The 20959-nt window shown below is 36.7% G+C and overlaps 1 protein-coding gene across 1 annotated transcript; it reads left to right on the forward strand.

The window, feature by feature from the left end:
• Window positions 1-342: 342 nt before the first annotated feature.
• Window positions 343-11493, forward strand: ITM2A (integral membrane protein 2A). The gene is made up of 6 exons (XM_004717628.2): window positions 343-599; window positions 4538-4669; window positions 8719-8916; window positions 9142-9252; window positions 9455-9605; window positions 9756-11493. The coding sequence occupies exons 1-6, from the start codon at window positions 489-491 to the stop codon at window positions 9842-9844; spliced, it is 792 nt and encodes a 263-aa protein (XP_004717685.1). The 5' UTR covers window positions 343-488; the 3' UTR covers window positions 9845-11493.
• Window positions 11494-20959: the final 9466 nt, after the last annotated feature.

The raw sequence follows: 20959 nt of genomic DNA on the forward strand, positions 1-20959 counted from the left end.
AGCAAGGGACTGGACGGGATGTGGCAAGCACACGTTATGGAAAGAATTTTCGGGGTGTCCAAGGACTATTGTGGCCTGGACAAAAGCAGAAAGACAACTCAGCGTTCCTACCTTGCTCTTATATAAGGGGACAGGGTGAGAAGTAGAACTCCCCCCCCCCCACCCCGGGGTGCAGGTGAGGTATGCAGAAACTGAGCTGACTGAACAAGGCTCCACCTCCGCTGTTCTTCCTCCAATATCAGCCCCCTTCCCCCAGCACTTGGGCCCCCTCCTGCTCCTCCCTAGATCCCTCCCTAGGCCCGCCCCCGATCTCCCACCCAATTTGGGATTGCTTCATAAGTATTCCCAGCCCAGGGTTTGCAGCAGCATAAGGCAGACAGCAGGGGAAAGTCGGTGTTGCCAGAGCAAGCACAACCTCTTCCTCTTCCAACTTGCAGATTCAGACGCTGATTCCAGGGGCGCCGTGCAGCGCAGCCTGAAGGTTCACCATGGTGAAACTCGCCTTCAACACCCCCACCGCCTTGCAGAAGGAGGAGGCGCGACCAGATGTGGAAGCCCTTGTGAGCCGCACAGTCAGAACTCAGATGCTGACCAGCAAGGTAGAGGTCTCAAGTCCGCCCCTGGTTGTCTGCCAGGGTGGGGGTGGGCTAGACAGGTGGCCAAAACCCAAAATGGAGGGTTTGGGCAGTACCTTGGTCCCTCGGCGGGCTGCCATGCACTTTTGCTTTGCTGAGCTTTTCCAGCAGCCCCTGCTCTGTCTGTCTGGCCCTGCTACCTTTGCGCTCCCTTCCCCAAGCCCCTCTGCATTCCTCTCGTCCTGCTGGGCTTTGTGCATTCTCACCCTCGCTGCCCGTTCAGGGGGAGTCTGAGGAGAGCCCGTGGACCTTGATGTCATCTTCTCTTGTGGGGTGAGTTGGGGACTGGGCCAGGTGGTCCTGTTCCCAGTTCCAGTGGCGTGCAGAGCCTGCACGGGGGCTGCACGGACTGGAGGTGTGAGTAAAAAAGCTAGTTACTGAATCATTCTTTCTTTCCTTTCTTTGTGGATGAAACTGGATGACTTTATCTTTTTAGTGTCTGAAAGTGTTTGGCTGGAGCTTGGGTTGGGGGGTGGTGGCACAAAGGTCATCTTTGACTAGAAGCAAGATGGGTTGGCGGATTTGTGTGTGTGTGTGTGTGTGTGTGTGTGTGCACGCGCGCGCATGTTAATTTCTCCCTGGTCAAAGGTTGCATTTAACATTCCATAAAAGAGCTGTCAACCATGAGGAGACTTGTTCTAATTGAGTTTGGGGTGTTAACTCTGCCCTCTTAATATAGGAGCCTTATACGTGCTCAGAGTGGCATTTCCTAAAGTAAATACTCTACTTCTATAAAAAACATTCTTAGTGATTCTTTGTCCTTGCTCCTTTTAAATATTGCTTCTGTTTAAGCGATACTATCCATATACCCCATAGAAAGATGTGAAATAGACCTGAAATTGTAGTTGAAAATGGCAACTCTTCCAGAAACTAGAGAAGTGCTTCCTCCCTCCAAACAGTTAGCCATTATTTATTTAGTGCGCTCTGCATTTCCTTTAAACATCTACCATGTATTTAGTATTTGCAAACGACTTCATATTTTCTTCAACAAGATCTCAAAATTAAAAGGTAAATGTTCTCCAAAATGTGTAAACTGCTGGAACTTGCAAATCTGCCCTAACTTGCTTTGTTCTTTATAAAGTTTTAACTTTTGTGTTCAGGAGTAGGGATTTGGAAAGTACTTTGAGTGAAATGAGAATCATATAGTAAAATTGATTGTTCACAGAACTTGATATACTAACATGCGTATGTAGAAATTTTAACTTGGAATTGCAATTACACTAGTTCTTTTACATCACACATTTCAGAACGAAAATCTAACACCCTCTGAGTCTAGTATGACAGGTCAAATGTGCAATTTTGCTCACCCTTACTTTGTAAGTGAAATATGGCCAAATTTCGGGGGATGGATAATTAGATGCCAATAGTTAAATCTAACCACAAACCAATCTTCCTCTTTTTTTTCTCTTACCACCAAGAACTTCATGACTTGTATTTGTTTCAAGTTAAATGCAAGTAATATTTCTGCTAGTGATGAGAAACAAACAAAAATAGCATTTGCACTTTATATTCCTTTATTAGATGCTGGAGAAGTCCCCAAGAGATCTTGAAGTGAACACTTATTAAATAAAACATGATTGATATATCATGATGTACTGATTTGTTTATCAGAGATATAGTACAATAGGTTAAAAATCAGAGGAGCTGTACATTGACTTTAAGACACATCTCAGAGAGAAATTAGCTATTAATGGCACCCGGCCATGCTGAATCTAGCAAATTTCAATGCAAATAAAAATTCCTATTCTTGGTAGCTAGATATGTCTTATGAAGCTCAAATGCTAATACTTAGACCTTGCAAAAAACTCCCTAGATCGCTGGAAGAATAGATGAAATTTCAGTGCAAATTGTTCTTCTCATTTGTCTCAATGACAAAAAAAAATTAGACATCGATTTCTCTAAAAATATCAAATAAAGTCATTCTTTCTGAGTGTCAGTTAAATATTCTAAAATATTTAGATCTCTTAGTCTACAGCTTTAGTGCAGTGATTCCCAAACATAATTTATAGTTCTGTTTCATAGTGTTTGTCTTACATAATATTTAACATTTAATTAAAGTAATGAACATTTTTTGAAAATCATTGGGGTAAAGAAAAGCTTCAGAGTTTATAAGTATTTAGTAGAGTATTTGAGCTTAAATAATTTTTAGCTATGCGAATTTCAAATTTTAACTTTAATGAAAAAAAATTGAAAAACCATACTCATATATCTGAGACACAGGCAATGGATAATACAGCTCTTTCCTGTACCTTTCAAGACAACTGGCAAGGTTACTTTGCTTGGCCAAGTTTTTCACGGACTCTTTTGGAAGTGATTATTACATTATTCTCAAAAAGACAAGTGTGGACCTTCCTCTTCTGAATTCCCTCATTTTACCCGTTGCTCCAAATTCGTTGATTTGTCTCAATATGGAAGTGGAGTGAGACTTTAATTAATAGAGAGTAACAGAGTCGTGAAGGGGAAGGACTCTCCACAATGCTAAAAGTCTAATAATCATTTGGCAATGTTACTTTTCTAGTGGAAGGCCAAGGCCTTAGTGCTGTACTGGTGCGACACTGTGGCCAGGATCTCAAAGAATATCAGCATGTTCCCTTCCTGCCTGTATGGACCCACACTCAGCTTTGCTGTTGAACACACCCTCCGCTGAATGTTTGGCTCCCTCAGCCACTAGCAATTAAAGCTTGCATTTACTTGAATATCAAATAATTGCCTTTATTCTTCTACATTAACTTCAAATCACTCATTTAATTTCAACAAATTAATATGTTTACATAGGTAGCACAAATTTTATAGTAGTTGTCATGGAAAAGAATTAATGGTCTATTTGCATTCTATTGTGAAAGATTTATCTTATGATTACAAGGGTTCATGTTGGCTGATTTCATATATTCTTTTCTTGACTAATAGTCCCGTACAGAGAATATTGTGACACAAGAATGGGATTGGGTGGGTGTAGAGTTAATCCGTTACTTTCTTGTTCAAATGCCTAAACAAATTATTGATTTAACAGAATTTTATAGTAACTGATATGCAGAGAGATTGTCTACTGATTATATATGGCCAGTCCTATACTTTACAATCTAATGTTTTATCTAGAATTTGAAAAGCATTATTTTATTGGTGAGGCTGTAGAATATTAGGAAGTCTCCAAATCGTTGGGTAGCAATAATGGTTAAGAACTCAATTAGTAGCTAAAAATTTGCCAGTTCAAACCCACCAAAGGTGCCTCACAAGACTACCTTGGTGAACTGCCTCCAAAGAGTCACAGTTTTGAAATTTCTATGGAGAAGTCCTACTGTACATAAATGGAGTCCTTGAATCATAATCAACTCAACAGCAACTAATAATAATAGAGTCTCATTCAAATTCAGAGCATTAGGATGTATATATTTACTCCATATTTTTATTCCTAAAATACCTGCCCAATATAATTAATTTCTTTAAAGCTTAATTTGCAAAAAATAATATATTTTTAAAGTTGTTTAAAAAAGACTAAATTATACTTAAATTTGCAAATTAATTTAAACAAAGGACATAAATTACTAAAGAAACTTAACTGTATTCTAGAAACTTAATGATAGTATCACTTTAAAATTCTGAAAAGTAACTATTTCTGTTTATTTAAACTGTAAATTATTTATATAAATGAATATTTATTTTTATTTGAGTTAAGAAACTTTATCTTGAAAGAATTTCATACACATAGCAGGGTTTGAAAATGCCAGGAGGAAAGCTAATTTAATTAGAGATTTTCACAACTATTAGACATCAGAATCCTGAAGTCATTTAAAGAAAAGATTGACTTATTTTAATATATCTAGGTTTCATTGAAAATACTAGGTACACCAAAGCAACGATGTGTCTAAAAGTGCAATCTGGTTTTGTTTTGTTTTTTAAAATAGGAAGTCCGTGTTGCCACCCAGGAAAAAGAGAGCTCTTCTGGGAGATGCATGCTTACACTCTTAGGCCTTTCATTCATCTTGGCAGGACTTATTGTTGGAGGAGCTTGCATTTACAAGTACTTCATGCCCAAGGTAATAATAATTGCAATTCCGTAATTTATATAACTTATTACTTATGCTTAGTTACAACTAAAAGCAATTTTGTGGTCATCATTAGAAAAAAACGAAGATTTAAGGACAATTCTCAAATTTCCTTAAAATATATAAAAATGTTTTCTCTTACAAAATAGAGGACTGGGACATATTAAAAACAAGATATTTATGCACATCAAAAGACTGAAAATAAGGCCACCGACTTTGGAAAAAAATATTTAGCAATGACGTGATGGGCAATGGACTAATTACTAAAATCTATATAATTCTGCAGTAATTCAATGAGAAGAAAACAAATAGTCCAATTAAAAAGTAGACAGTTCACCAAATATGACATTTAAATGACTAACAAACACATGAAAAATGGTCATGAACACAAGTTATCCAGGAGAGGCAAATCAAAACATTGAAGAGATATCACCTTGTATCCAAAATGAGAGTCCGAATAAAAAAAAATAGAAAATAACAAACGCTGGAGAAAATGTGGTGAGATTAGGCTTCTTATATACTGTTAGTAGGCTTGTAAACATGTATAAACATTGTGAAAAGTGATATGGCGTTACCTTAAATAACAGGAAATCGATCCTATATAGCTCATGAATATCTATGCTGAGTATATACCCTAAAGAATTGGTAGAACATGCACATGTATGCTCTTCCATGTTCATTGAAGCACAGTCCACAGTGGCAAGAAGCTGGAAACAGCCCAAATTCTCATCAATAGAATAATGGCTAAAGAAAATGGTACATACGTAGTATTTGAGTGAAATACTATGTATCCCTAAAAAACATTGACAAAACCACAAAGCACCTCACAATGTGAGTGAACTTGAAAACAATTATGATGAGTGAAGTTAATCAGTCATAAAAGGTGAAATTTTGGATAAGACCACTACTATAAAGATAAACACAAAGACAATGATAAGCTTCTCTTCACAGGTAATGTAATCCTCTAATCAGGTCACCCAAACAATGAGGTGGTGTGCTTGAGTAGTGCTCAGGATCCAAATGTCCTCCCCTTATTTGTATATCTTAAGGATGACTTATTTAATGTAACTGTATGGATCATAATAAACTATGGATAGTGCTGAGAAGAATGAGAATTCCAGAAAACTTCATGGTGATAATGTGGAACTTGTACATAGATCAAGAGGCCGTTGTGTGAACAGAACAAGGGAATACTGCATGGTTTAAAGTCAAGAAAGTTGTACATCAGGGTTGTATTTCCCATCATATTTATTCAATCTGTACACTGAATAATCCGGAAAGCTGGATTCTATGAAGAAGAAGGAGGAAGGCTTATTATTGGAGGAAGGCTTATTAACAACCTGCAAAATGCAGATACCACAATTTTACTAGCTGAAAGTAAGCAGGAGTTTAAGCACTTGCTGATCAAGATGAACAATTACAGTCTTCAGTATGCATTACAACTGAATGTAAATAAAACCACAATACTCTCAACTGGATCAATCATGATAAATGAAGAAAAGACTGAAGATTGAAAAGATTTCATCTAGCTTGGATCCACAATCAATGCTCAGGAAAGCAGCAGTCAAAATCTGCACAAGACCTCTGTAGAGTGTTGAAAAGCAAGGATGTTACTTTGAGGACTAAGGTGCGCCTGACCAAAGTATTATTATTTTCAATGACCTTATATGCATGTGAATGTTGTGCATTGAACAAGGAAGACTGAAAATGAATTGATACATTCGAATTATGCTGATGGTAATTAATATTGAAAGTGCCCCGAAAGCATTTCATCTGGAATGCAAGCAAGGAGGGGGAGACTTCATATCACATGCTGTGGACATGTTATGGGAGAGATCAGTCCCCGGTAAGGAACATTATGTGTGGCAAAGTAGAGGGACCACAAAAAAAGAGGAAGATCATCAACAAGATGGATTGACACAGAGATTGAAATCATGGGCTCAAACACAAGAACAATTTGAGAATGGCACGGGGCCAGGCGATGTTTCATTCGGTTGAACCAACTCTATAGCACCTAAGAACAACAACAACAACACCCAAGTAGACAGACGGGGCCTCACTTCAACTGAAGTCAGTTTCTCATTTTGGGTGGAGAGGAAGAACACTAATCAGTTCCTGCCCTATGCAATTGTCACCCCCAAATCAAGCTACATTCCCACAATGGTGCTCAATGAACCTTAATGGAAATTCAAGTCCATAGCAGGGCTGGGACTCGGGGGTTAGGAGGTGGGAGTTGGTAGGTAAATCTAGCGGGGCAACCTGCCCATGGGAAAAATGCTTCACATTATTTATATAGACTCTCAATGGAAGAATATGCCTGGTATGATGTTGCTAATCAGTCACTTTTGACTGAGATTCTCTCTAGCCTTTGGTGACCAGGCTTTGTGCTATAGTTAACTGGAACTTTAGACTCTGCTCTGTCCTTTCAAGGTGCGCAACATCCTTCATAGGCCACACTAGAAAGATCTGATCTGGAAACCTCACGAAGTTAACCAGGCTCTACTTAAACACACCCGTAGCAAATTAAAGGAAGTGAAATATTCCTTGGACTTAATAAAAAGCCCTGAGTGAGCAGAAGCAGATGACTGCTATTCCAAGGTTATACAATTCAAAGCCATTGGATTTTGATTCAAATATTTTTCTTTGCAGGTGCCTAATAAATGGCAACTCAAGATTGCCATGTTTGCTAGTTTCGTACTCTTTTTGCTTTTAAATGCAATTTCTTAGTCTAGCCGGTGTAGTTCTGCCTTATTGAATGAGCATTACTGAAAATTTTGCCCTATACCCAACCCTCATTGTTTTCACAACTAGTGTTCAATAACTTATGTTTTTAAACTGTACATGTCAACAATCTGTGTATGTTACTCGAAAAAGCTGTCTTATGTAAATTTTCATTTTCTCAAAATTAATTTATATTCTATACCATTGGCTGAATTAATGATACCATCATATGCCCCAAGGGAAGGAATTATAATGTTCCCCAATAAAATATTTGTGATGTCTCTATAGTGGACCAGGGACATATATAAACCACAGATATATGAATGGATCTTCAGCTTGTATTTAATCATAGCCCTCATCTAAGAACATTTAATTCTTAAAACATGTTCCTATTCAATTCTTGCCCTCATGAAGAGATCACTGAAGACATGGGTGCTATAGAAAAGTGTGGTGAAAAAAGCAGATGGTGTCTGGCTATCAGAAAGAATAGTGTATGGGGTCTTAAAAGCTTTTCAATAAATAAGCAGCCATCTAAGTGAGATGTCAGCTAAGTTCACACGGAGGAAGAACACCAGCCAGTATGATCCAAGGATTGTAAAGACCAAAATTCAAGACTAGATGACGGAGTGGTATTAGAGCTTAAATTCTAATTTCAGAATGATAGTGAAAACCCAATTTTTTTTTTTTGGTGGGGAGGGCATCCCATGTGAATTAAGCCTCTGGAGAGTCTTCTCTGACTATTAACCAGGGATTTGAATAACCTTGCTATCAGATAAAGTTTATTGGGAAGTGGATTAATGCAGATATATTTAGGTTAAAATTTAACACCTTGTCATTCTCCCTGTTACCCATTTTAAACTTGGTCTCGTTTTTATTATTTTCTGCTTTTTTATTGAGGTTTTTCTGTGTTTTATTTTGTTAGGGTTAGAGCTGTATTTTTTCCTTTATATGAAATCCAGGATAGGTGAATCTAAAGAGACAGTAATGGATTAATAGTTTCTTAGGGTTGCCGCAGAGGAGGTGGGAGAAAGGGGGAGCTAATAGTAATGTGTACAAGAATGAAGAACATTTTCTAAAATGTATTGTGATGATAATTACACAACTCTTTTTAACATGCTTTAATCCATTGATTTGTATGGTATGTGAATTATATGTCAATAAAATTGTTAAAAAGTTCTTAATTGGATTTGTTTTAATAATTCTTGTAATCAACAAACTAGGGAAAAAGTACAAGTATTGATATGAATGTAAGAAATCATTCAAATTTGAAAATAGCGAAGGTTGGAAGATTTTAATTTTTCACCCATTTTGTCCTTCAGAGTACTATCTATCATGGAGAAATGTGCTTCTTCGATTCTGATGATCCTGTGAATGCTCTTGCTGGAGGAGAGCCCTACTTCCTGCCTGTGACTGAGGACGCAGATATTCGTGAGGATGACAACATTGCAATCATTGAGGTGCCTGCTCCTAGTTTTTCTGATAGTGACCCTGCAGTGATTATTCATGACTTTGAAAAGGTGAGTTTCTTATTCTTGTAAGTGTCCCAAAATATTTTTTCTATTTCATAATTGTATAATTTGCAAAATCGCAGAAGTAAAGACATCATTTAGCTGCAATTATGTACACCTTAGTTGATTGAGAGAGAATGTAACTGTGTTCTTGTTTCAATGCTATTTGGAAAATTTGTAGTGTTCATGCCATCTATAATATATAGAAATATTTTTTCTCTCTTTCTCCAATAGGGAATGACTGCTTATCTGGACTTGTTGCTGGGTAACTGCTTTCTGATGCCTCTCAATACCTCCATTGTTATGCCTCCAAAGAATCTGGTGGAGCTCTTTGGAAAACTGTCAGTATGTACTTCGTAGGTTAAATTTTTCTCTAAGCATTTCCATATGATTTTGTTCCACAATGAAAAAGAATCGTGTTTGGAGAAATGGATCAGTCAGTGGGAGTAATTTTCAATCAATACAAAAGTAAAATATATATCTCTATGGGTCAGGATTAAAACAATATCTTTAAGGAATTTTCATTTGAATCTCTCTTTTTTAATAGATTGGGAAATACTTGCCTCGTACCTATGTGGTTCGTGAAGACCTGGTTGCTGTAGAAGAGATTCGTGATGTTAGTAATCTAGGTATCTTTATTTACCAACTTTGCAACAAGCGTAAAGCCTTTCGCCTTCATCGCAGAGACCTTTTGCTAGGTGGGTAATTCATTTCTTAGTCCACTCTCTGTTACTGGGACAGTGGAAAAGGATGAGGATTGAGTATGGGAGAAAGTAAGGAGCAAATCTAAATGTTTTTCCATTTACAAAAATTCCGAAAGTAACTTTTTGTTGTGCATTTCCTCATAGGTTTCAACAAGCGTGCCATTGATAAGTGCTGGAAGATTAGACACTTCCCCAATGAATTTGTTGTTGAGACCAAGATTTGCCAAGAATAAGAGGTCGCAGATTAAGAATTTTTACAGGATTAAGAAGTCAGCTATTTGAAATGTGACTTCAACATTTAAGTGTATGGGATATTCATGATATTTACTCATGCATTTACTGTAATAGCAAGGGTAAGTAAAAAAAAATACTGCTATTAGGACTCCAGTTCATACATACATGGGTTTTTCAAAACAATGTGCTTAAACGTGTCTCTGTGATCAGTAAGTTTTCTCATTAACACCCTTGTCTTAATTTCATTAGGGTGTCTTTAAAAGGATACATTTTTGTGCCATGGGGAGAAAATAGCCTCGAGGTCATGGGTAATATCAGATTTTTAACATAAGTCAAATGGCCATCTTCCTAAATCATTGGATTTTAGAACACATTTATGGGAATGTTGCCCTGCACAAAACAATCATTTTTAGAAAGTTCAAGTATATTAAAGAAGGTGAGGAAGAGTGATTTGTTGTACATAGGGTTGCTATGAGTCAGAACTGACTTGATAGCACCTAACAACACCAATAAAAGAGAAGACTTCAAAGGGGAATTCAAGAAAGTGAAGTCATGTTGGAAGATTATGATGACTATTTGGGAAAATTCCAAATGACTCATATTTCTAGATTTTCTTGATGGATACAGGATGATCATGAGGACATATTATGAAAAACTTAAGTGAATTGAAAACTACATTGGTGAGAAAAAGGTCAAAAAATTGGGCCAAGGAGGTTTTTGTTTTGTCCCCCCCACCCCAATTATAACAATGCGGCAACTTTTTCTTTGAAAGTATCAAGGCTGTACTCTGACAATTTCATTGAGAAACCTTACTCTATCCACCTTATAGTCTTCATCTTTCCCCTTAGTATTTCATTTTGCTCCCCCAAACTCAAAGAACATTAAAAAATAATAATATTTGAGTCCCTCAAAGGTGCCCAAACTGCCATTTTGATGTTGTCTGCATCAATGATCACAGATTTCTTTTGAGAAATGTTAGGATACGGAAGGACTGCCATTCAGAAGTCAATAGACCTAACTAAGGGATGTGATGAAAAGTAATAGCTTGACATTTTGATTGTTTTGTTTAATAAAAGTTTCTATGACTTTATGCCAATGCTTTTTGGCTCTTCACACACACACATACTAACAATTCTTGTGAATTCTTACTTTAATTGGCACTGCGTATTGTTTAAATGGACTGATTCTTATTGTTCATCTTCTAAATTTATCGGGTTTCGATTTTTGACATCAACACGAATAAAGCAGATAACATCCTGAAAAGTAAATCACATCATTTTTCTCTTAAGTATTATAGAGTAGACTGTTTTTTCCATTGAAAACAGATAACCTTTTTTTCTTCTACTTTGAGTGCAGTATGTAAAATGTCAACATTGTTGTGAGTTTTGTTTTTTATTTTGTTCTACTTTTCTGGATTTAGAAGTTATGTCTTTACATTTTTGTTAGGTACTCTGTACTTACATGTGAACTTATACATCTGACTTATATGTGAACAGTTCTCATGAGGGAGACATTTTCACTAATGCAGTGATGCTTTCTCACTGATATCTGTATTGTGAAACCCATAAAACTATGCAAGTACTGAATATTATAAGGAACTTAGGTTGTATGAACTCTCCAGCCCTATAATAAATTTTGTCATATTCAACCACTGTTTCTCTTATTTAATCACTTGAGGCAGAGTGTAAAAATTACTTATTTATTCATTCATTCATTCATCATTCATTTACTTTAAGTCAGATTTGGTGTACTTGAAATAGATCTAAAATTAAGTGTGCCACTACCTGACCTATATCTTTACATACATTATTTTTGTAATTCTACATTTTATTCCTCTTTAGTACCCTTTTGACAGGAGCCTTGGTTGTTCAGTTGCTAAATGCTTAACTGCTACTTGAAAGGTAGGCCATTTAAGACCATTATCAGTTTTGTGGGAGAAAGACGTAACAGTCTGCTTCTGAAGATTACAGAAATCTTATGGGGCAGTTCTGTCCCACCTTATACACTGTCGTGATGAGTCAAAATCAAGGAGACAGCTTTGGGTTTGTTTGGGAGTTTGGGATAATCACTTTTAAGTAACTGGCTTCTCATATAAATACAATTATTTATTAAAAGCTTTCCATTTCCTTATAAAGCCACAGTGGTACTGTCTAGTAAGCATAGGACTACTAGTCAGGCAAGAAAAGTGTTTCAAGCCCACCAACTGCAATGAGGAAGAAATAAGAAGCTTTCTTTTCCGGTAAAGATGTATAGCCTTGAAAATACTTTGAATGGTAATCAACTCAGTGGCAGTGGGTTTTTTGGTTAGGTTATTTAGGAGTCATTGTGGCACAATGTTTAAGCACTCATCTGCTAACCAAAAGTCAGTGGTTCAAACACAAGCCTCTCCACTTGCAAAAGATTTTGCAGTTTGCTTACATAAATATTTAGAGCCTTGGGAACTATATGGGGCAATTTTACTCCATCCTACAGAATTTCCATAAGTCCAAATCAATTAGATGCCAGTGGATTTGTTTTTGTTTTTTTTAATTAGGTGACTTCTAGGCCCATGACATACTCAAATATTTTAATTTGTTTCCTTATTCATTGAAAACATCATGAATATAAATAGCTATATAAGAACACTAATGCTCCCTGGGAGAAAGATAACACTATCTGTTCCTCCCATAAAGATTCATAGCCTTGGAACATAAAGTTGTTATATATTGGCATAAACTTGAGGACAATGAGTAAGACAAGGCATTGGCGATTTTTCAGGACTCCATATTTTGTGATTTTTACTCACTTTTTAAAATGTATAAACTCTCTATCAAGAGGCCCAGTACCACAGATTCTTTTAGTTCTGCTGTCATTGGTCAACTGTTGGTAGTGAATATTGGTCTATTTTTGTGACCAAACTTGTACCCAGGTAAAATATTGTTTTAAATTTTTTAAATTTAAATTAAAATTTAAAATTAAATTTAAAATTTAAAATCAAAGAAACAAAATAAATTTACATGAACATATAGCTTTATGAAATAAGTGATAAAATAACACCAACCTAAGCAAATATAAAATAATTAGAAAATAAGGACAGTTACTGGACAATTTAAAAACCAACTCTTCATCAAGAAGGAGAATGTTTAAAAAATATGTGATAAAATTCCACGCACATTGAATATTTTAAAATATGCATAGTAAATTAAGGAAAAAAGTTACATTCTTTCCCAATTTATATTAAGCAGATAATAAGCAGCATGCCTAATTAATTATTTTAGACATTCTGGCCAATGTAGTGATATGTTAACCTGATAAGAGGTATCACTTTTTAAAAGGGTTAAAATTTATTAGCACATAGATTTTTTTAATAGCACAGTAATGGATTAATTGAAAAAAATGTAAATAAGATTTAGTATAAGAAAAACAAAAGCCAATGGCCATCATTTATACCATTAATAATCAATTAAAATGCAATACATGCAGGCAAAAAAAATCTATGCATAAGAGCAACAGGCACATAAAATAGAGTCGACAAGAAATCCATGGATTTGTGAATACCTCAAAACTTAAGAAATATAAAAGGAAAGTTGAATGAATGAAGAGAGAAGAAAAAAACACTATATACGTATTTCCCCAATTACATTGATTTGTTCTACTCTAGGCCAATCAAAACCCTCCAGATTTTGGTCTTGGAAATTGGTCAAATTATGTGAAATTTATTTGGAAGCATAAACAACAAATGAGAATAGCTAAAGAAAAAAATGAAAGCAAAACTTGGAAAAAGAATAGCTGGAAGCAGGGTTTTTTTTTCACATGAGCTAATAAATCAGATGTCATATACACACTTCTATGATGCCCCCAGAAGAATATCTCAAAGGAAACTCCATACAATGAGATGCAGTGTTTTAAAATTTTTGTTAGTAAAAGCTGCCAAATGAGAAAAAAAAATGGACATACTTCTTACACCATGAAATAACACAGCAGCTCTCCAAGTTCTGAATTTTTACTAACAGTGAATATGTTGACTGTGTTAGCAAAGAGAACAACCTTTAGAAACACTAAAAGTATGATTGAATAATAACCTGGTGCCAGAATCTTTGAAGAATTGATATGTGATAGACTGCCTGTCTCACCAACAACCCACTTTTTTAGAGGTCAACGTTATACAGTAACACTGTGGTTGTCAAATGGCTTCAAGATCGAACTTTCCACTACTCAAACAGCAAAGTTTGAAAAGAACAAAACAAAAGAAAAACAACTGTTCAGTGTTTGTAACTTTGTTTGATAGCTGAACTGAAAAGCCCAACTTGAAAAAACCTGTATGGCCTGAGAGGGAATCCTGGGTCTCACTGCAGACACAAAGGGGTGAAGCTTTAGTCTCAGCCCCACTCTCAATCAGAGAATATATAGTGCTTGTTGTTAGTGCATCAAAACATTCTTCATTGTGCTTTTGTGTGTGTGTGTGCATTATTTGAGTAAAATGTCATAACCATGACTCCAAAGAACATTAGTGATACTAACAGTAAAGCCAAAAGGAAAACTGTGAGAGCCAGGATAAAGTGAAAGAAAGACAATATTGCAACATTTGAAGCAGGCCGTGGCTTCTGTGATTTGGTGGCTGAATACAACTTGGCTAAGTCAACATTACCAATATTTTGGATGTGGGAAATGTGATTAAATCATCGAATGTAGGAAAAGGTGTGAAATCATTAACCACAAAACAAAGAACCCAGATCATCAAAGAGATTGAAAGGTTACTGTTAATTTGGATACATCAGAAACAACTCAAAATCAACAGAATATCTGAGACCGTGATGTGTGAGAATGTTAACAGCCTCCACACTGATTTACAGCCCTGGAAAAAATGAATTTATAAGAGTAATTTGGAGCTCAGAGCCAATAATTCGGTGTAAGGAGATGTACTGTATTAAGTTGTGTCCCCCCAACATATTTGTTGAAAATTCTAAACCCTATACATGTGGATACAATGCAAACTCAATCCAAACTGAGAATAGGGTTTTATAGTTATGTTAATGGCTTGTCAGTTTGTTGGTAAGAAGACCTGGTGGAGCCATGGTTACTTGTTGGGCTGTGATCCGCAAGGTTGACAGTTCAATACCATGAGACACTCCTTGGGAGAAAGTCCAGGCCTTCAACTACCATAAACAGTTACAGTCTCAGAAACTCAACTGGGCTGTTGTGTCTTATCGGGTCATTATGAAACAACATCAAGTAGTGAGTAAGTCAGTTTGTTATAGTGTAGTAGCTTGTGTGTTGCTGTGATTCTGGGAGTGATGTCACTGGTAATCCAATGCCATCTCAGTCACCCAAAGTGAGCCGGTTTCAGCGGAGCTCCCAGAATAAAAACAGACTGCTAAGAAGTCATTCGCTGTTCACTTAAGAGGAAGTAGCACTGGAAACTTTATGCATAGCTTTGGAATATTGTCAGATGTTGATAACATAGTGAATGGAAGCAGAACATGGCTTGAGAGTACTCAAAATGTGATTGAGGAGGAGCCATTTTCTTGGAGTGGAGTGGAGTCGACCGTGGTGACCTGAAAAGCCTGTGGAAGTGGACTTTGGGGTCTTTCTTTGGTGACAGGGTATGACTCAGATTGAGGAGAAACAGCTGCAAAAATCCAATACTGATCAAAACTTGGAATATGCAAAATATGAATCTAGAAAAATTGGAAGCGATACAAGATGAAATATAATGTGTAAAGATAGATAACCTAGGCATTACTGAGCTGAAATGGACTGATATTGGCCATTTTAATCAGAAAATCATACAATTTATTATGCTTGGAATAACATAATCAAGAGGAATGGAGTAGCATCTCAAAAAGGACATTAAAAAATCTATCATGAATACAATGCTGTCTGTGATAGCATTGTAACTATCAACCTTCTAGGAAATCCACTCAATACATCTACTGTTGAAATGTACACACCAACCATGAAAGCTTGTAATGAAGAAATTTAAGAATAGTATCAATATCTTCAGTAGGAGATCGATCCAAGACGCTGTCAAGGTGCACACATAATTATTGGAAATTGGGATGAAACAGTTTGAAGCAAACCAGAAGAAACAGTTGTGGAAAAATATGGTCTTGGTGACAGAAACAAAGCTGGAGATCGCATGATAGAACATTGCAAGACCAACGAATGATTTGCTTAAAGCAAATACCCGTTTTCAACAACACAAATGGCAACTATACATATTGACATCTCCATATGGAAGACACGAAAGTCAAATTGACTATATCTGTGAGAAGAGAGACTGGAAAATCTCAAAATCAACAGCTGAAAGCAGACCGGGGCTGACTGTGGAACAGACAATCAATTGCTCATATGTAAGTTCATGCTGAAGCTGAAGATAATTAAAACAAGTCCATGAGAACTGAAATACAGCCTTGAGTCTATCCCATGTATATTTTGAGAACAGATCAAGAACAGATTTTCTGCATTGAACACTATCGATATGACTTGGTGAGCTATTGGAGGACACTGAGAATATCATTCATAGAGGAGGCAAGTGGTCATTTTAAGGGACAGGAAAGAAAGAAAAGGTCAAAGTGTATATCAGAAGAGACTCTGAAACTTGCTTTTAATCATAGAGTAGCTAAGGCAAATGGAAGAAATGATTAAGTTAAAAAAAGCTACACAAAATTTCAAAGCGAAGCTCCAGAAGACAAAGTAAAATATAAAGGTGCAAAGGCGAAAAGGTGCAAAGACCTAGAGTTAGAAAAACCAAAAGAACATCCCCAGCATAACTTAAACTGAAAAAAAAGACCCTCAAGGAAAAATTCAAGCCTTAAGTTGCAATACTGAAAGTTTCCATGGGCAAAATGTTAAAAGATTCAGGAAGCATAAAAATAAATGAACTGACAAACAAAAACAATGTAAAGACGACACAGTGTACCAAAAAGAACTAGTCCACATTCAACTATTTCACAAGGAGCATATGATCAAGAACCAATGGTCCTGGAAGCAAGAAGTTCAAGCTGCACTGAAAGCATTCGCCAAAAACAAGGCTCTAGAAATTGACTCAATAACAACTCATGAAGCATTGGAAGCACGCGGTTGTTTGTGCTAGAAAATTTGAAAGACAGCTACATACCCAACTGCTGGAAAGATCCAGATTTGTACCTATCAATAGAAAAGTGCCCCAACAGAATGTTCAAATTATAGGATAATATTTATATCACATGCAAATAACCTTTTGCTGAAGAGCATCTAAAAAGGGTTATGGCAGTACATTGACAAGGAACTGCCACAGATGCAGGTCAGATTCAGAATAGGAAGTGGACCAAGGTAGATCATTGCTGAAGTCAGATGGATCTTGCCTGAAAACAGAGAATACTAGAGAGATGTCTACTCTGCAAAGGCATTAGACTGTGAGGATTACAACAGACTATGGATAACTATGAGATAACAAATTTGGTTATGTTTTGCTATGGATAACAAGCTATGGATAACCTTGAGAAGAATTGGAATTCCAGACCACACCATTGTGCTCATGCAGAATCTGTACATGGATCAAGAGGCAGTTGTGCAAAAAAGGACAAGATACTACTGCATGGCTTAAGCCCAGGAAAGGCATGTGTCAGGGTTATAGCATCTCACCATACTTATTCAATCTGTATGCTGATCAAATAATCAGAGAAGCTGGCTTATATGAAGAATAATATGGCATCAGGCTAGGAGGAAGGCTTATGAACCACTTACACTATGCAAACATGACATAACCTTGCTTGCTGAAAGTGAGGAAGACTTAAAGTACTCGTTACTGAAGATCAAGAATTGAAGCCTTCAATATGAATTACAACTCAGTATAAAGAATATCAAAATCCACACAACTGGACCAATAAGTAAAATCATCATAAGTGGAGAAAGGTTGAAGTTGTCAAGGATTTTATTTTTCTTGGATTCAGAATACATGTTCATAAAAGCACAGTCAAGTGATCAAATGACGCAATGCACTGGGTAAATCTAATGTACAAGACCTCTTTCATGTTGAAAATCAAGGATGTTACTTTGAGGGCTAATGTGTGTCTAACCCAAGCAATGGTATTTTCGATCACTTCATATGCATGTGAAAATTGAGCACTGGATAAGAAACACCAAAGCATAATTGATACATTTGGATTATGGTTCTGGTGAAGAATCTTGTAAGTACCATGGACTGCCAAATGAATAAACAAATCTATCTTGAACAAAGTACAACTATAATGCTCCTTAGAGGCAAGGATGGTAAGACTTGTCTCATATCCTTTGAACATGTTGTCAGCCCATGGAATAGGGAATCATGCTTGATAAAGTAGAGGGGTAGCGAAAAAGAGGACAGGCCTCTTGAAGTTGGATTAATTCAGTGGTTGCCAAGAGCTAAAACATAAGAACGATTGTTAAGATGGTGCCAGGATCACTATTAATCTGAACCAACTGAATGGCACATAACACCAACAGCAAACAGGAGCATGGATATCCTTTCATCTGTGTTTTGATTTCTTGTAGTATTGGCCTGCAGGCTTGTTTTGTACAGTATGATTTTTTTTAAAGTTTATACCTAAGTATTTAATCTTTTGTGTGGGTTTTATAAATGTTGTGTTCTCGATGTTTTTTCCGATATCTCTTTTGTGGTATACTGGAGTTGTGGTTGTATGGTGGTTAACATTGTGTTGCTAACTGCAAGACCCATCGTTAGAAATTACCAGTCACTCTGGGAAAAGGATGAAGCTTCCTATTCCAGTAAAGAGCTACCATCTTGGAAGTTTGCTCTGGTAGTTCTCGCCTGTCCTCCAGGGTGGCTATGAGTGGGAGTAAATTTGATGGCAGTGAGTACGGAGTTCGTTTGTGCTGTTATACAGGAATCTGATTGATTTCTGCTTGTTAATCTTGTATTTAACCACATCAACAAATCTCTTCATTGTTCCCTACAATCTGTTTGTAGCTCTTTGGGGTTTTCTACATCTAAAGTCATATCGTCTGCATATAGTGAAAGTTTCACTTCTTCTTTGCCCAGTTGTATTCCCTCGATCTCATTTGTTCTCTAACTGTTCTGTGTAAGCCTTTTCAGCACAGTGTTGAATAAGAAAGGTAATAGGGGAAATCCTTTTTTGGGACCATTCACAGGGGAATGTTTTCAGTGTTTCCCCATTGAGTGAGATGCTGGCTTTTTTTGGCATATGGCCCTTAATGTCATCAGAAGTTTCCCTTTTATCCCTATTTGAAAAGTGTTTTTATTAGGATTGGGTATTTTAGATTATCAAATTACTTTTCTAGGGAATCTATTGATTGTTATTATGTGGTTCTTATCTTTTTTCTGGTTTACATTGTGGCTTACACTGACAGTTTTTCTAATAGTGAGCAATCCCTACATCTCTGGTATAAATTACAGTTGATCATGGTGTATTTTAAAGTTTTGTTGTTGAATTCTATTGACCAGAATTTTTGCATATATATTCATGAAGGATATCACACACTGTAGTTTTCTATCTTGATGGTGTCTTTGCTTGGTTTTATTATCAGGGTTATGCTCTCTTGATACAATGTGTTTATGAGTTTTCTGGATTTTTTTCCTATATTCCAGAATAGTCTGTAAAGGACTGGTGACAGATCTTCACTGAATACTGAATAGAATACCCCTGGAGGCCATCTAGGAATTTTGACTTGAAGTTTCTTCTTCACTTGCTTTATTTTTTTCTTTTGCTATGGATGTATGGGTTTTCAGCATTACTCTGTGCTAATTAGCATTTCTAGATAACTGTCTATTTCTTGGAAGTTTTCAAACTTGTTCAAGTACAGTCTTTTGTAGTTTTTTTTTGTTTCTGAAATTGAAGGAAACTTTAAACCCTAACTGATTAAGATCAAAGTTAAGAGATTTAATGTGGATTAAATCACTTCAATGTGAAGGTAAAGAAAACAAGTACCTTCACAAGTAGGACAAATAAGCAACATCATGATAAGCAGAAAAGGTAAACTTTTCAAGGATTTTATTGTTCTTGGATGCACAATAACACCCATGGAAGCAGTAGTCAGAAAAGTAGACAATGTATTGCATTGAGTAAATCTGCTGTAAGAGGTTTATGTATTAGAAAGCAATGATATATCTTTGAAAAACTAAGGTTCGCCTGACACAAACCATGTTAATTTTGATGGCCTCGTGTTTATGTGAGAGCTGGACAATGAATACGGAAGGTGAGAAGAGTTAAATTATAATGCTGACAAAAATATTAAACTCACCATGAACTTCCAGAAAAATGAACACATTTATCTTGGAAAAAATCTAGCCAGAATGCTTCTGAGAAATAAGGATGGTGAGACTTTGTTTCAAGTATTTTGTATCTGTTTTAAGAGGTACTAGTCCCTTGCAAATGGTACCATCCTTGGTAAGTAGAGGGTAAGAAAAAAGAGAAAGACCCTCAAGGAGATGCAGTAAGACAGTGGCTGCAACAATCTTTCCAAACATAGCAATCATTGTGAGGCTGGCTCAGAACTGAGCAGTGCTTTCTACTTTGGGGGCACACTCAGAAAGGTCTATCTGCACCTCTTCCCCACACCTCCTTGCCCCCAATTTCCAAACATGACTCTTCCCAGTCTGTGACCATCCAGAGAAACCATTGGTCACAGCCCTTGAATCAATACACAGTCACACATTTGGCCATTTCTTTTTCCAGGCAAACTGAACAACCCGATGTTCTGCTCAAAATTCTGCACGACTGTCCTTCAGGGAGTCCTAGAAAGGGACTGGCATGCTGCTGCTGTACACTTTCAAGTGGTGCCTGCATATCATGCAGAACCATCTGTAGACTAAGCACAAGTTTTCTGTTCCTCAGCCAATAGATCATAAAGACCTCTTCCTGCGGTCATAGGTGCAGATTGGAGAAGGAAGGTACTGTGACAGGAGTGGAGACCATAAGCATTTGCGCCACTTCTTCATGCAGCTTGCTTGTACCTTCATGTCCTTCTCTAATCTGATCTCATATATACAACTTCCATTTAATGATAGAGTGCTTCTGTGTGCACCCAACTTCGTAACTCTGTGGGTCAGACAACACTCAATTTGTGATGGGCAGCTCAGGCTTCATGATGACATGTGGCCTATTGTGAGGTGTTGAGTCTCCAGTAAGGCTCCG

This window comes from Echinops telfairi, unplaced genomic scaffold (assembly GCF_000313985.2).
Source record: "Echinops telfairi isolate 266 unplaced genomic scaffold, ASM31398v2 ScPeMD7_7418;HRSCAF=8456, whole genome shotgun sequence".
Classification (NCBI taxonomy): domain Eukaryota; kingdom Metazoa; phylum Chordata; class Mammalia; order Afrosoricida; family Tenrecidae; genus Echinops; species Echinops telfairi.